The following is a 15168-nucleotide window of genomic DNA, read 5'->3' as shown; positions in this document are numbered from 1 at the left end:
TTTTTAATCCCTAGACCACCATTACATTTAGGTCTACAAACAAGATCCCAGCTAGAAAGATGGACCTTCCTCTTCTGTTCAGTATCACCCCATAAGAAATCCCTGTTTAATTTGTCAAGCTTGTCACATAATTTCATAGGAAGCTTAGCAGTCTGCATAGCATAAATGGGAATAGAAGAATTTACAGATTGAATGAGGGTCAGACGTCCAGCCATGTTTAAAACCTTTCCTTTCCAACTAGCTAGTCTGGATTGGACTTTATCAACAAGGCCAGCATAGGTATTTTTTGTGACTCTAGAGTGAATCAAAGGCATACCAAGATAGATACCCAAGTCATCAGTGAGAGGAGAGCCACAGATCATGCTGATTGCTTTTGCAGTGCCACTCTTGATGTTAGGAGAACAATAGACCAAGGACTTATCAAAGTTCACAGTTTGTCTGGAGAGACCACAAAAAATATCCATGCATTGCTTTAAGACCCTGGCCTGATTAGTACTAGCTTCAGAGAATAAAATCAAGTCATCAGCAAAGAAAAGGTGAGAAACATAAGGGCCAGATTGGGAGGATTGAATTGGTTTCCAACGCTGAACCTCAACATTAGACCTGATTAAGTGGGAAAGTTTTTCCATGCAAAGTACAAACAGGTAAGGAGAGAGGGGATCACCCTGCCTAATACCTCTGCCACCCTTGAAATATTCAGATAATTCACCATTAACTATAATTTGATAACTAGCAGTAGAGACACAGCTCATGATGAGTTTAACTAGTTTAACAGGAATATTAACTTCATATAAGACCTGTTCAATAAAAGACCAGCTAAGCTTATCATAAGCCTTTGACAAATCTACCTTCCAAGCCATAAAACCTTTAGCACCTTTAGAGTTCTTACATTTATGCAAAATTTCCTGAGCAATCATGATGTTATCAGAGATATGCCTACCCGGAACAAAGCTAACCTGATTTGGACTTATCCACTTACCAAGCAGGGGTCTGATTCTGCTAACAATGATCTTAGAGATTATCTTGTAGATAGTGCAACTAGGGGTGGCCAAACGAAACCGAAAACCGAAAAAAACCGAACCGTAGCCGAAAAAAACCGAACCGAAACAAAAAAACCGAGCCGAACCGATTATGTTCGGTTCGGTTTTCGGTTTCAGCTAGGTGAAAACCGAACCGAACCGAACCGAACCGAACCGAACCGAACCGAACCGAAATATTGTGAAATTTTATGACCACGGTTTACCAATCCGATCGGGTTCGAAACTATTGTGAAATTTGCTAAATTTTTTACCACACGCATAATTTATTGTAATCATCGCATCCAACGGTCAGTTTTTTTATTTTCTTTGAATTTATAGAGGTTTCTCTTTGGAGTGTATGATATATAAATATAGGTTTATAAGAGTAACTAAGTTTGACCTAGTTGATCGAATTCGAAACGATAACCAAATTGGCCAGATTTTTTACAACCACCATAAAACATTACAATCTCTCCATCGAGTGGTTGGTTTCTCCAAATTCATTTTTCTCTTCGTGGTTGCTTTAGAATGAACCTCAATAATTTAAATACAATATATAAGTCATACTACTTTAGGAGACAAATTGGTATAGGTCAATGTATTGGTAATTAAAATTGAAATTTTTATCTTATGTCAACGCACATCCATCAATGAAATATTTACAAACATGATGTAAAAAAATAAGCACGTTTCGCGGTCGTCACTATTGGTCAACCAAGAAAACATACAAGTGACTACGGTTGACCAATCCGATCGGGTTCGAAACTATTGTGAAATTTGCTAAATTTTTAACCACACGCATAATTTATTGTAATAATCGCATCCAACGGTCGGTTTTTTTTATTTTCTTTGAATTTAAAGAGGTTTCTCTCTGGAGTGTATGATATATAAATATAGGTTTATAAGAGTAACTAAGTTTGACCTAGTTGATCGAATTCGAAACGAAAACCAAATTGGCCGGATTTTTCACAACCACCATAAAACATTACAATCTCTCTATCGAGTGGTTGGTTTCTCCAAATTCATTTTTCTCTTCATGGTTGCTTTAGAATGAACCTCAATAATTTAAATACAATATATAAGTCATACTACTTTAGGAGACAAATTGGTATAGGCCAATGTATTGGTAATTAAAATTGAAATTTTTATCTTATGTCAACGCACATCCATAAATGAAATATTTACAAACATGATGTAAAAAAATAAGCACGTTTCGCGGTCGTCACTTCATTGGTCAACCAAGAAAACATACAAGTGACTACGGTTGACCAATCCGATCGGGTTCGAAACTATTGTGAAATTTGCTAAATTTTTAACCACACGCATAATTTATTGTAATAATCGCATCCAACGGTCGGTTTTTTTATTTTCTTTGAATTTATAGAGGTTTCTCTTTGGAGTGTATGATATATAAATATAGGTTTATAAGAGTAACTAAGTTTGACCTAGTTGATCGAATTCGAAACGAGAACCAAATTGGCCGGATTTTTCACAACCACCATAAAACATTACAATCTCTCCATCGAGTGGTTGGTTTCTCCAAATTCATTTTTCTCTTCATGGTTGCTTTAGAATGAACCTCAATAATTTAAATACAATATATAAGTCATACTACATTAGGAGACAAATTGGTATAGGCCAATGTATTGGTAATTAAAATTGAAATTTTTATCTTATGTCAACGCACATCCATCAATGAAATATTTACAAACATGATGTAAAAAAATAAGCACGTTTCGCGGTCGTCACTTTATTGGTCAACCAAGAAAACATACAAGTGACTACGGTTGACCAATCCGATCGGGTTCAAAACTATTGTGAAATTTGCTAAATTTTTAACCACACGCATAATTTATTGTAATAATCGCATCCAACGGTCGGTTTTTTTATTTTCTTTGAATTTATAGAGGTTTCTCTTTGGAGTGTATGATATATAAATATAGGTTTATAAGAGTAACTAAGTTTGGCCTAGTTGATCGAATTCGAAACGATAACCAAATTGGCCAGATTTTTTACAACCACCATAAAACATTACAATCTCTCCATCGAGTGGTTGGTTTCTCCAAATTCATTTTTCTCTTCATGGTTGCTTTAGAATGAACCTCAATAATTTAAATACAATATATAAGTCATACTACTTTAGGAGACAAATTGGTATAGGCCAATGTATTGGTAATTAAAATTGAAATTTTTATCTTATGTCAACGCACATCCATCAATGAAATATTTACAAACATGATGTAAAAAAATAAGCACGTTTCGCGGTCGTCACTTTATTGGTTAACCAAGAAAACATACAAGTGACTACGGTTGACCAATCCGATCGGGTTCGAAACTATTGTGAAATTTGCTAAATTTTTAACCACACTCATAATTTATTGTAATAATCGCATCCAACGGTCGGTTTTTTTTATTTTCTTTGAATTTATAGAGGTTTCTCTTTGGAGTGTATGATATATAAATATAGGTTTATAAGAGTAACTAAGTTTGATCTAGTTGATTGAATTCGAAACAAGATCCAAAGCCATTAAGCCAACCATTTCATATAATGAAGCTTTGAAATTTGATTATGAACTACGAAGCAAGATTATTGTCTTGCCAAAAAACATAAAAAAATTGTTTTATTGAAAAAAAAAAACTGTTTTATTGAAAGAAAAAAAAACCGAACCGAACCGAACCAAAAAATACACAAACCGAACCGAACCGAACTGAAAAATACACAAACCGAACTGAACCGAACCGACAATTCGGTTCGGTTTTCGGTTTCGGCCTAAAACCGAACTGATCGGAACCGAACCCACCCCTAAGTGCAACACAAACTAATAGGCCTAAACAGATGCATGTGTTGAGGGGCTTGAGTTTTTGGCACCAAAGTGATGAGAGTGTGATTAAGGCCCTCAGAAATTTTACCAGATTGAAAGGCATTAATAACAACATTGGTGATCTCAGAAGCACAAAGAGACCAGTGTTGTTGATAAAATAGAGCAGGGAATCCATCAGCTCCAGGGGCTTTTAGCTTTCCAATCCTGAACAAGGCATCATGCACATCATTATCAGAGACAGGTCTATTCATTAACCGAAGATCATTTGCATCAACATCAGGAAATAACCAAGGAATAAGAAACCTCAAATCCTGCCCAGTTGCAGCAGAAAATAAATTTTTAAAGAAGCTAACAGCAGTCTGCTTCATAGTGGTGGGGTTATCAGACCAAATTCCATTAGCATCAAAGAGGCCATCAATCTTATTTCTCCTCCTCCGTATCATTGTGGTTAGGTGGAAAAACTTTGTATTTCTGTCTCCCTCACACAGCCATTTATCTCTAGATTTTTGCTTCCAAAAGAGAGCCTCAGCATCTCTAATTTGTTCATACTTGGCAATCAGTTCCTTCTCAAGATTCAAGAGAAAAGGGATATTTTGTCTTCCCAGGCTTTTTTGGATGCCACAAATTCTAGCCAGAAGGATCCTCTTCTGCTTGAAGATATTGCCAAAAACTTCTTTATTCCAGGTGTTTAGAGATCTAGCTAGAGTAGCAGTTTTAGATAATAAATCCCCAGCGCAGCTATTCCAAGTTTCCTCGACCATATCCATATAGTTGTCATGCTGCATCCACATCGCTTGAAATCTGAAGGGAGAGTTTCTCCTAATTAAACTCCTGCAATGATTGAGCTTGACTAAAATAGGGCAGTGATCAGACTTCATTCTAGCCAAGTGCACAACACAAGCATCATGAAAAAGGATCCTCCAATCACAATTACAAAAGCATCTATCAAGTCTTTCTTTAACTGTATTATTCTTCCAAGTATAGTCAGCACCTTGATAACCCATGTCGATTAACCCATTCCTACCAACCAAATCCTGCAAGCCACCAAATCTAAAAAGTTGGGAGCCACCAATCTTATCAGAGTAAGACAACAATTCATTAAAGTCTCCCACAATCATTCCAGGGGGATTAACATGTTTATAGAGATTATCTAAATAACTCCATAGAGCACCTCTAGAAGTATTACAGGGGCTAGCATAAATACCAGTAAGCATCCAAGTCTGAGTACCACTCCAAGAGACTTTCACAGAAATAGATTGGAAGGTGGTATCAATAATGTCTATAGTAACCTTATTTCTATTCCAGAAGAACCAAAGACCACCAGAGAAACCATTAGCTTCCCTAACTTTGAAATCAGTGAATCCAAGAGAAAGTAACCATTTCTTAGCCTTCTCAAATTGAACACGAGGTTCACAAACAAAAAGCAAGTCAACTTTATGCATCTTAACTAGATCCTGAATAGAGGATCTAAATTTCTCACTCCCAGCTCCACGAGAATTCCAAAATAGGATGTGATCCATTAGCACTTAGGGAGGAGAGGGTAGAAGCCCCATTTAATTATCAACCACACCTTCCCCAGCTGAGGAAGGCAGGTTATCATCATTAATCAGAATGCTATTAGCAGCAAAGGTCTCTTCAACAAAACAATCAGAGGCACAGTTATTGGACTGTTGTTTGTCAGTACACATAGATATCTCCTCAGGAGGGCAGTGACCAAAGATAGCAGAAATTCCATTACCAAACACATTAGTATCAGCATTTTCAAAAGAGAGCTTTTTGAAAATAAGAGACTGGTGTTTAGGATTAGAAGAAATAGTACCTTTGGCTTTCCTTTGATATTGCATAGCCTGCTTTGGAGCATTGCTAGTGTCAACATTGGACACATCTTTCATTGGGACTCTTTGCACAGTTTTAATGATTCCAGAGGTGGAGGCACTCGGACCTGAGTCACTGGTTACTGAACGTACTCCAGCCTTGGCAGAGCTAGACTTTGTGAAATTCTTCTTCTTATCCTGGAAACTAGTCCACAATTTTATGATTGGGGGGGGGGGGGGGGGTTGAAGGCTTGGTAGTATTCTCAGCAATGGTCTCAGATTCATTAGTAGGCATAGCAGCCTCATCCTGCAATACAGCAAATCTAGATCCCTTGTTGGTATTTTTCTTTGGTCCTCCACCTTCATTGGTCTTCTTCTTATTTCTGTAATTCATCAGCATCCATGGTCCCATGTCCTCCTTAATAATAGAAGGTTGAGCTTGAGACGTGTCCATATCCTGTTGTAAATCAGCTTTGTCCACAGGACCCATAACCTGGTCAATAGAGTTGCTGACAGTCTCATTAGCTTGAGGATTAGCATTTGGCCTAGCAATTATAGTGGGGCATTTATTAGGGCTGGATTCGGTACTAAACCGATCCATTTTTCCCCAAACCGTTGCCGAACCGACCTCCGTCGGTATCAGAATTTTCAAACCGCCATCGATCCGACATAGTCGGTATACCGACTGTCGGTATACCGACTGTCGGCAAGCCGAATTTTTGGTTGGTATTGTTCGGTTTTGCTGCCGGAAATCAGAGGAGGCCCAATTGGTCGCGGGTGTCTGACTGACGGAGGTTGTTGCGGTTGAAGCACATCACATCAAAGCAGCCATCGATGATTCAGATCTCATCTGGAGTTTCCCTTGGAGATGACTAGATGAGGACGAAGTGATGATACTGATAATGGAGAAAAGTAGGAGATGAAGGAAATAGAGGAAGAGGAAGATGAAAGAACTGGAAGAAAGCAAAAGCAATGGGACAAGAAACTGATGGAGATTCTGGAAAAAAAAAGAAACTGAAGGAGATGAAAGATGAGGATGAATAGCGAGAAGAAAGTGATGGAGATGATGAAAGATGAATTGTTTCTGATTTTTGTGATTGTTGGACCCGATGAGGTCTTTTTGTTTTTTTCTTTTAATTGTATTAGGTTAAGAAGGAATAAATATAATAATTGTACCATATATAATAATTGTATATGAAGTTATAAATATAAAGTTTGTACATACCATATCGAAAGCAGCTTGTGGTCCAGTAGTGATGGGTTGAGCTTTTTTTATAGAGGTGGGAGGTTCGAATCAGCCCTCTTACATTTTATCTATTTTCGGAATTATTGGTATGTTGGAGTTAAAGATATAATAAATATAATATTTGTACATATATTACTGAGGACAGCTCGTGCTTCAGTGGTTGGGAGCGGAGCTTTCATGCAGAAGGTTAAGGTTTCGAACCTTGCCTGGGATTTATTTGGTAATACGCATACATACGGTCGGTACGGTATACCGACGGTATGCAGATGATCGTACCGTAGCCGAGCCGAAGGCAGCCATACGGTACGGCTTACCCGAGCCGAAAATCGGTAAGCCGAATTTTCGGCCCAAATCGGTTCGGGCCGGTTCGAAATCCGGCTGGCTCGGTTGCTTCGGCCTAAAATGCCAGCCCTAGCATTTATCCTTAGAGTGACCAAAGCAACCACACTCAAAGCAGATCATTGAAATTCCTTCATAAACAACATGGTAAGCAATAGATTCCACCTCCACAAAAGGACGCAAAGGCTTGCTTAGATCAACTTCAATACAAACTCTGGCAAATTTGCCTCTGGCTTGACCAAGAGTAACTTGATCGACCTTAACAACTTCACCTATAGTGCTGCCAATCTTAGCCACAGTATAATCCTTAAAGTATTTGACAGGCAACCCACAGATTCTAACCCATAAAGCCATTTTCCCAATAAACTCGTTCAGAGGATCAAAATCCGGTCTCCACTTCCGAACAATTAAGGTTTGACCAGCCAAAATCCATGGACCCCCACACAGCACACTATTCATATCATCTTCCAAATTGAATTTGACAATGAAGAAGTCATTAGGAAGGTCAATGAGGTGCCAACCCCCTTTGACTTGCCATTTCCTTCTCAGTCCTTTCAGCATGAAATCGAAGGTGTTCGTAGAGTTTGGTTTACCCATGAGCTTAACAACAACAGCACATCGCCAATCAAAGTCAAGTTTATTGTGTACCTTCTCAGAGAACGAGACGTTCTGGCCATGTTTGCCTTAGGTGTAGATGCAATCCTCATCAGTGAATTCGAAGTCCTCTGTCATGGTCTTGCTGTAGCGATCAACCGGGTTTTTCAGTTTGCTCGCATAACTCGCAGCAGGTTGTTGGGTTTGAGTGGTTTGAATGACAGAGTCAAGATCTTCCATGCGAAGTGCTTCGAGGTCAGAAGAGATATCACCTCCCTTCTTCGTACGTTTCCGCTGCATCTGAAAATCGCTTGCTCCGCCGCTTCCCGGTGGAAGGGCGGAGAACACGAACGCTGGGGTAGCCGCCAGGGAAGCTCAGGTAGCTGGAGAGATTTAGAGTTGACAGGCCAATCGGGGAGGAAAATGAGTAGCAGATGGGTTTTGGGGAAGGCGCGTGAGGCACGTTCCAGAAAGCAAAACCCGTGGTTTGAAGACAATATAGAAACCTCTTTTTAATATTTCCCCTCACTCTAGACTTCCATTTTTAATCTTCTTTTCTCTTCCTTTTTTTATTTTTTTAAACCTTCCGTCTCCTTGATTTTTTTTTTTCTTTTCTCTTTTTCTTTTTTAATCTTCCTTTTTTCTTTTTTCTTCCTTTTTCTTTCACTCTCCGTGTCCCTGATTTTCTTTTTCTTCTCTCTTTTTCTTTGTCTTTTTTTACATCTCACATTCCTTTAGGGTTTAGGATTTTCGTTTTCCTTTTGTTAGTAGATTTTTTTTCTGGTAAGTCAGCAAATCAGATTTTTTTTTTCCTTTTGTTACTAAGTTTTTATTAACCTTATAAAAGAGAAATAAGTTTTATAACACAAATTCGAAGCTGTGCCTTACCCTTAATACCAAGTTTTAATGGCTCTTACTAGAAAATTTCAATCTGGCCACGAGAAATGCGTGAAAAAGAGAAAAGCCGAACAATTTTTGGAATCTCAAAGAGGAGCACTAGATAGATTTATTGTTAAACAACCTCAGAATCAAGGAAGTGCAGATATAGTGAATGAAGAACAAACTGATTATTGGGTGCAGCAAACAAGTGCTTACGGAGGAGAGGGATACATTTGAAGTTTGTTATTGTCATGAATGAATTAGGAGTTATAGTCTCGTTTAACATTATTTGAAACTTTCTTAGTTATTTTGATTAGTTGTTTGAGAATAATTTTTATATTATTGAATGATTTTGTCATAACTTTTTTTTTATTGTACCCATTCTTTTTTTTTTTCTTTTTTTTTTTTAAATCATTATGCAATGAACATAAAGCTTCTGTCAAATTTTTGCACTAGGTCTCTGAATTCTCAGGACCGGCCCTGATACGGAGGTATCCTTGTAGATGCCTCTGGAAGTTGCATCTTAGCAAGGATTGGTGTTTGGTGTTTGGTGTTTTGTTTGGTTATAGGGCTTCACTCATGGATCTGTACTTGAATGAGTTGAATGTCACTCCTCAACTCCATCACCCTTTCATTCATGATGCTCATTAGGGTTTTTGATTCTATAGAAATATGATTCCTTGTCTATTCTCAATATATAATAGATACGAAAGCGACATAGCAAGTGAAATACATTCACCAACACTGATGCAACTAAGTTGGTAGTTGTGAAATACATATCATCCTCTTGTAATGTCTGTGATTAATAAGGCTTTGTGAGTACATTTATAAGAAGATGGCCAATATTTTTAGGTTAACCAAGTACACGGGTTGTCTAATATTTCTCCTTTTAGGTGAGCTTGTCAATTTAGGCTCTTATGGTGTCAGATTTCTATAATTGCATGTTAACAATACCATTTTTGCTATTGGGAGTGAAATTCACACTCCCCAATTTACAATCCACACTCCATGTTTTATTTTATAGTATCTTAACATCACATATTTGCAATCCACACTATAAAAGGATAAAACTTAAGATATTATAAAAAGAAGTATGAAGTGTGGATTGTAGAATGGGGAGTGTGGATTTCACACCCCTTTGCTATTTAGGCTATGTGTTATCTAGCAACTAAAACCCCCTGTTTTGCACTCTATGACTATAATTACCACATATATGTACTGGGCCCATCTAGGGAGGGATCCTTTTTTTAGCTATTTTAAGGGATAGCTTATTAGACCCACTTTTCGAGTACATATCCACCGTTAAGTTTTTAGTTCTATATGAGTAGATCACCTCTGCAAATTTTCAGCCAGATTGATAATCTTAAGGCATTCAAAACTGTGATTTAAAATTATAAACAAGAACGGTTCAGGTTGGAAAGATTTGGTTCGTCCATTGATTTAAACTATTTCGATACCTTAACGGCGATCATCAATTTGGCTAAAAATTTGTAGATTTGATCTATACATTAGGACAAAGAAACGGAACAGTCGAGATGCTGAAATGCGATAAAAAAAGTGGGTCCCACAATGAATCCCTTAAAATGGCCAGAAAAAAGAGATCCCTCAATAGAAGGGCTATATACATATATATATTAAGTAAACAAAGTTGTCCACAGTGATGACAGCTAATATACAAGGTATTTTGATTCAAATTTATTTCTATAGAACTTATTTCCATTTTTTACTTGGAACTATGTATTCCAAAGAATCTATTATATATTTAGTTTCGTATTAAAATTTTACTGAGCTAGCAACTTGTTCTATTAAAAGTTTAAAACTGTTTCTTTCTGTTCATAATTTGAAATTGTTTTCTTCTGAGAAGCTATAGAGAACATCTCAAAGAGTATTTGAGAGTTAGAATCCACCTGAAAGATTTTTCTTGATTTAGTTATGATTTTTCAAAGTTACAGGTCTGTTGATGAAATTTCTTAAAATTGCATCACACTGTCTTATTTTTGTCTCTATGTTTGGTAGATTTATTAGTTCAAACTTACTTATTCTAAAAAAAAAATCTTAGTTATTTTTCACGTAGATCTAAAACTATTGGCCTTCAGAGAGCTGCAAAATTATCGGAGGTGAAAACTTAGACCGCATTGAGAGAGATGCTCCGTCCAACAGCGCGCCCTCGCGGCGTCGTCATCGGACGGGCCCGAGGGGACCTAGTGTCAGTGGAGAGTGGCCTAGTCAAAGTGAGGGCTGTTGGGGGTTGGCGGCACTGTCTCGACCGAGTGGAGATTCTGATGGTGAAGGATTGCGGCGGTTCGATGCGAGGCTGGTGTTGCTGAGAGCGGAGCGTAGACGGTCTGGGCCGGGCCGGTCCGAGTTGGTGTTGCGAGATCGGCGATCACCTGGAAGTGACGATTGGGAGGTAGCAGTGCTGGGATAGGCGTTGAGATCGGATCAATTGGATCCGATTTGGTTTCAACGGTTTGTGATCGATCTTAGGTGCATCGTTTCCTCTAGTCGGCTTAATAGGGAACTTAGACAGATTGTGATCTTTCGGCGACAAGCTGGCGGAGGTGGCGATGCTGTCGGTGGTCGGAAGGCGAGGTTGCTGGCAAGATGGTGGCGTCCTACCTCCTGCAGCTTTGGGCTTTAGCGTGGGCATGATGGTACTTGGGCATGGGCTTCTGCTCTAGGCCCATATTATTATGTTTCTTTTTTTATTTATTATTTTTTACATTTAGTAAGACGTGGCTTTATGCCGGCGATAAGACCCTATCAAATTTCGGTAGGGCGACGTGGGTTTTGTCCCGGTATGCACACTCAGTGTGCCTTGTCTGGCCTAGCGAGGCTGCGAGCTATTTGCTTGATCAAATGGACGCAACCTCCTAGTGGCAGGATGAAATTGAGTGTCGCCGGATTTATTTCCGTGCGGCAACATAGTGGCAAAACTGTGCTATTTGTAATGAGGCTTCTTCGTTATAGAGTTATATTTCCAGTATGTCACCGCTATCTCAAAGCAAATAGAGGAGCCATTTGTGCATTCTTTGCTAATTGGTGCTTGTTAGAGTACATAGATTTTGTGGAGAATCCTGGTATTATTTCAGGATGTTCTCTTTATGCTTATTGTAATCTGGGGTTCAGGCTCTACGTCCCCCACTTGTATTCTGCAATTTCATTAATCAAGGTTTGAGGGCAGTCGCACCAGCCCCCTTCAAAAAACAAGAAAAATCTTAGTTCAAACGTACTTTGGGGCACCAATACTTGAAAAAGATTTATGCCATCTTTTGAAAAGTATTGGTGCCCCCAAATTGAACTAGCCTCGTCCATTTTGGAGTTCGTACAAAAGATTTCTACCAAGCTCGGCCCTGTCCAAGGCCAGCCTTCATGACGGCCTAGGGCCCAAAACAAATGGGGGCATAAATTTCTTTTATGTATAAGATATATTATACAAAAAAAAATGTATAATTCGGAAAAAAAAATTCTTTTATTCCCAAACTCATTAAGCTGCATCTTTCCGTCTTCTGACTCTTCTCTTCTTCTCTCTCGATTGTAAACACCATTATAGCTATGCTATATTCAAGAGTCTCTCACTCTCTCCAAAACCTTGAAATCAATCAAATTTTCGCTTTAAATTTGGGGTTTCAATGGTTATTCACTTTGTCAATTCGTCATTTGTCATCTCTCAATCTTTCTTCTCTCTATTTTTTTGTTCTTCTATAGCAATCAGACAAATGTTTTGGCATTCCATCGATGCAGGCTGAGGTAGAGATCAAAATAGGTATTTGGTGTTCTTTAATTTTGAAATTGGTTGAAATTTTGGATCTTAGAAGTTGTGTTGCTCGTGTAGTTGTGTTTTATGGTTCTGTTGATTAGTCTAATAATCTGTTAATTGGTAATATCTTAGGGCCAAATTAATCTTGAAACTTGGCTATACTGTCATTGCTGGTGTTCAATTTTCAGCTTTCAACCTTCCTATTTCACAATCGCTGATTCCAGGTTTTATTGTAGAAGTGTTTGCAAATTAACTTTTGAATATGTTTCTATTCTATTGCATATTTTGTCATAATATGTAAGTATTGTTATTGGTTTGTTTACTTACATATTATGACTCTCCCATTTCCTCTCCTCCGGATGCCGTACGAGTGGAGTTAGAGAATCAATTGGACACTTTCTTAGTAAAAGATCAAGACTTTTGGAGGCAAAGATCTAAAGTGTTTTCGCTGATAGATAGGGACTCAAACACGCACTTCTTTCTTCAACGCGCAAGTAATAGAAGGAAGAAAAATAGAATTAAGGGTTTGTACAATGATGAGGGCATTTGGTGTACTGAAGACAGTGAGCTAGAGAATATTGTGCTCAGTTACTATCGCACACTTTTCACATCATCAGACCCGGCAGGGATGAATGAAGTTGCTTCGGTTCTACCATGCTATATTGATAATGAGATGAATAGAGTTCTGGCTGGGGAGATAACTTCTGACGAAGTCTTTAAGGCACTAAAGCAAATGCATCCGACAAAAGCTCCTGGCTCTGATGGATTTGCACCGTGCTTCTACCAACATTTTTGGCACCTTGTGGGTAGTGATGTTACTTCGGCAGTGCGCTGCTTTATGGATTCCGATGAGATGATGAGCTCAATCAATTGCACAAATGTCACACTTATTCCAAAGGTGAAGTCTCTAGAACATGTGACTCAACTAAGGCCGATCGGTCTATGCAATGTTATCTACAAAATTGGGTCTAAAGTGCTCGCAAATAGATTGAAACCATTGCTACAGGGTCTCATTTCACCCTACCAAAGTGCCTTCGTGCCTGGGAGACTTATATCGGATAATTCTTTAGCTGCATTTGAAATTTCACATTTTCTGAAGAGAAGGAGGAGAGGACATGTTGGTTTTGGTGCTTTGAAACTCGACATGAGCAAAGCTTATGATCGGCTCGAATGGAGCTTCTTGGAATTGGTTCTACAACAACTGGGCTTCTGTTCTAAATGGGTGAATTGGGTGATGAGATGTGTAAAGACAGTTTCCTACTCTTTCTTAGTGAATGGGGTGCCTAGGGGACGTCTGGTTCCCTCCAGAGGGTTGCGACAAGGCGACTCCATCTCTCCATATCTGTTTTTACTATGCGCTGAAGCTTTGTCACGGTTGATTCTTAGGGCAGAAGCAAGAGGCGCTATCCATGGTGTCAAAATATGCACAGGTGCTCCCTCTATTTCTCATCTTTTTTTTGCCGACGACTCTTTTATCTTTGTTAAGGCTGAAGTGGAAGAATGCACTGTGTTGAAAGAGTTACTTAAGCAGTATGAGAAAGCTTTTGGGCAGCGTATTAATTATGACAAGAGCAGTGTCTCGTTTAGTAAGAATGTCAGACGAGTGAAGCAGGATGATCTTGCTGTTGTTCTTGGGGTCCTTCGAGTTGATAAACATGAAAAATACTTGGGATGCCTACGGAAATTGGATACTCTAAGACTGAAGCGTTCAATTTCCTGACCGAAAAGGTGAGGAAGCGCACTCAGGGATGGAGAGAAAAGACATTAAGTGCAGCTGGTAAGGAGATCATGATAAAAGTTGTCGCCCAATCTATACCAACTTATGTCATGAGCTGCTTTGAACTTCCGAAGCACTTGTGTTCGGAGATGCATAGCCTAATGGCCAAGTATTGGTGGGGAGACAAGTCCAATGAGAAGAAAATACACTGGATTGCGTGGGAGAGATTATGTGTTCCCAAAGTGGAGGGAGGACTTGGGTTCCAGCATATGGGGCACTTCAATCAAGCGTTACTTGCAAAACAAGGGTGGAGGATCCTACAAAATCCTCATTCTTTGATTGCACGGATGTATAAGGCAAAGTATTTCCCAGATTGTAGTTTCTTGGAAGCAAAGGCTGTGGGTGGCTCATCTTATGCATGGAAGAGTATATTGCATGGACGTGAGTTGTTGCGGAAGGGGCTCCGATTACAGGTCGGGAATGGTAGTCAGATTGCTGTTTGGAATGACCCATGGTTGCCTTTACCACATAACTTTAGGCCTCTCTCTAGGCCAATGGAGGGGTTGGAGGAACTTATGGTTGAGGATCTGATTGACCCTGATGAGCATGAATGGCAAATGACCTTGTTGGAAGAGCTCTTTGTGCCAATGGAGGTGGAGATAATAGCTCGTATCCCTCTGAGTATGAGTGAAGCAGAAGACAGATGGGTGTGGCATTATGACAAAAAAGGTATGTACTCTGTTAAAAATGGCTATCATGTTACACAGACTTTGGATGGAGTTACAGATGGAACATCATGCTCAAGTGGTCCAGTTGGGTCAAATGATAAATATTGGAGGTGGATTTGGCATGCACGTATACCCCCTAAAGTGCGCATGTTTGCATGGAGATTATTAAAGGGCATTATCTCTACAAAATAAGCCCCGAGTAAGAGAGTTGGACTCCCAGACTTGGGATGTGTCTTTTGTCATGGCACAG

General features: G+C 39.0%; 1 protein-coding gene across 1 annotated transcript; it reads right to left on the bottom strand.

Annotated features, from left to right (window-relative positions):
• Positions 1-7312: 7312 nt before the first annotated feature.
• Positions 7313-7837, bottom strand: LOC133737602 (uncharacterized). The gene has a single exon (XM_062165128.1). It carries the CDS (start codon positions 7835-7837, stop codon positions 7313-7315), a length of 525 nt encoding a protein of 174 aa, XP_062021112.1.
• Positions 7838-15168: the final 7331 nt, after the last annotated feature.

This window comes from Rosa rugosa, chromosome 3, assembly GCF_958449725.1.
Source record: "Rosa rugosa chromosome 3, drRosRugo1.1, whole genome shotgun sequence".
Classification (NCBI taxonomy): Eukaryota; Viridiplantae; Streptophyta; class Magnoliopsida; order Rosales; family Rosaceae; genus Rosa; species Rosa rugosa.
Note: the sequence above shows the minus strand (reverse complement) of the source record. Positions and strands in the feature narration are given on the sequence as shown.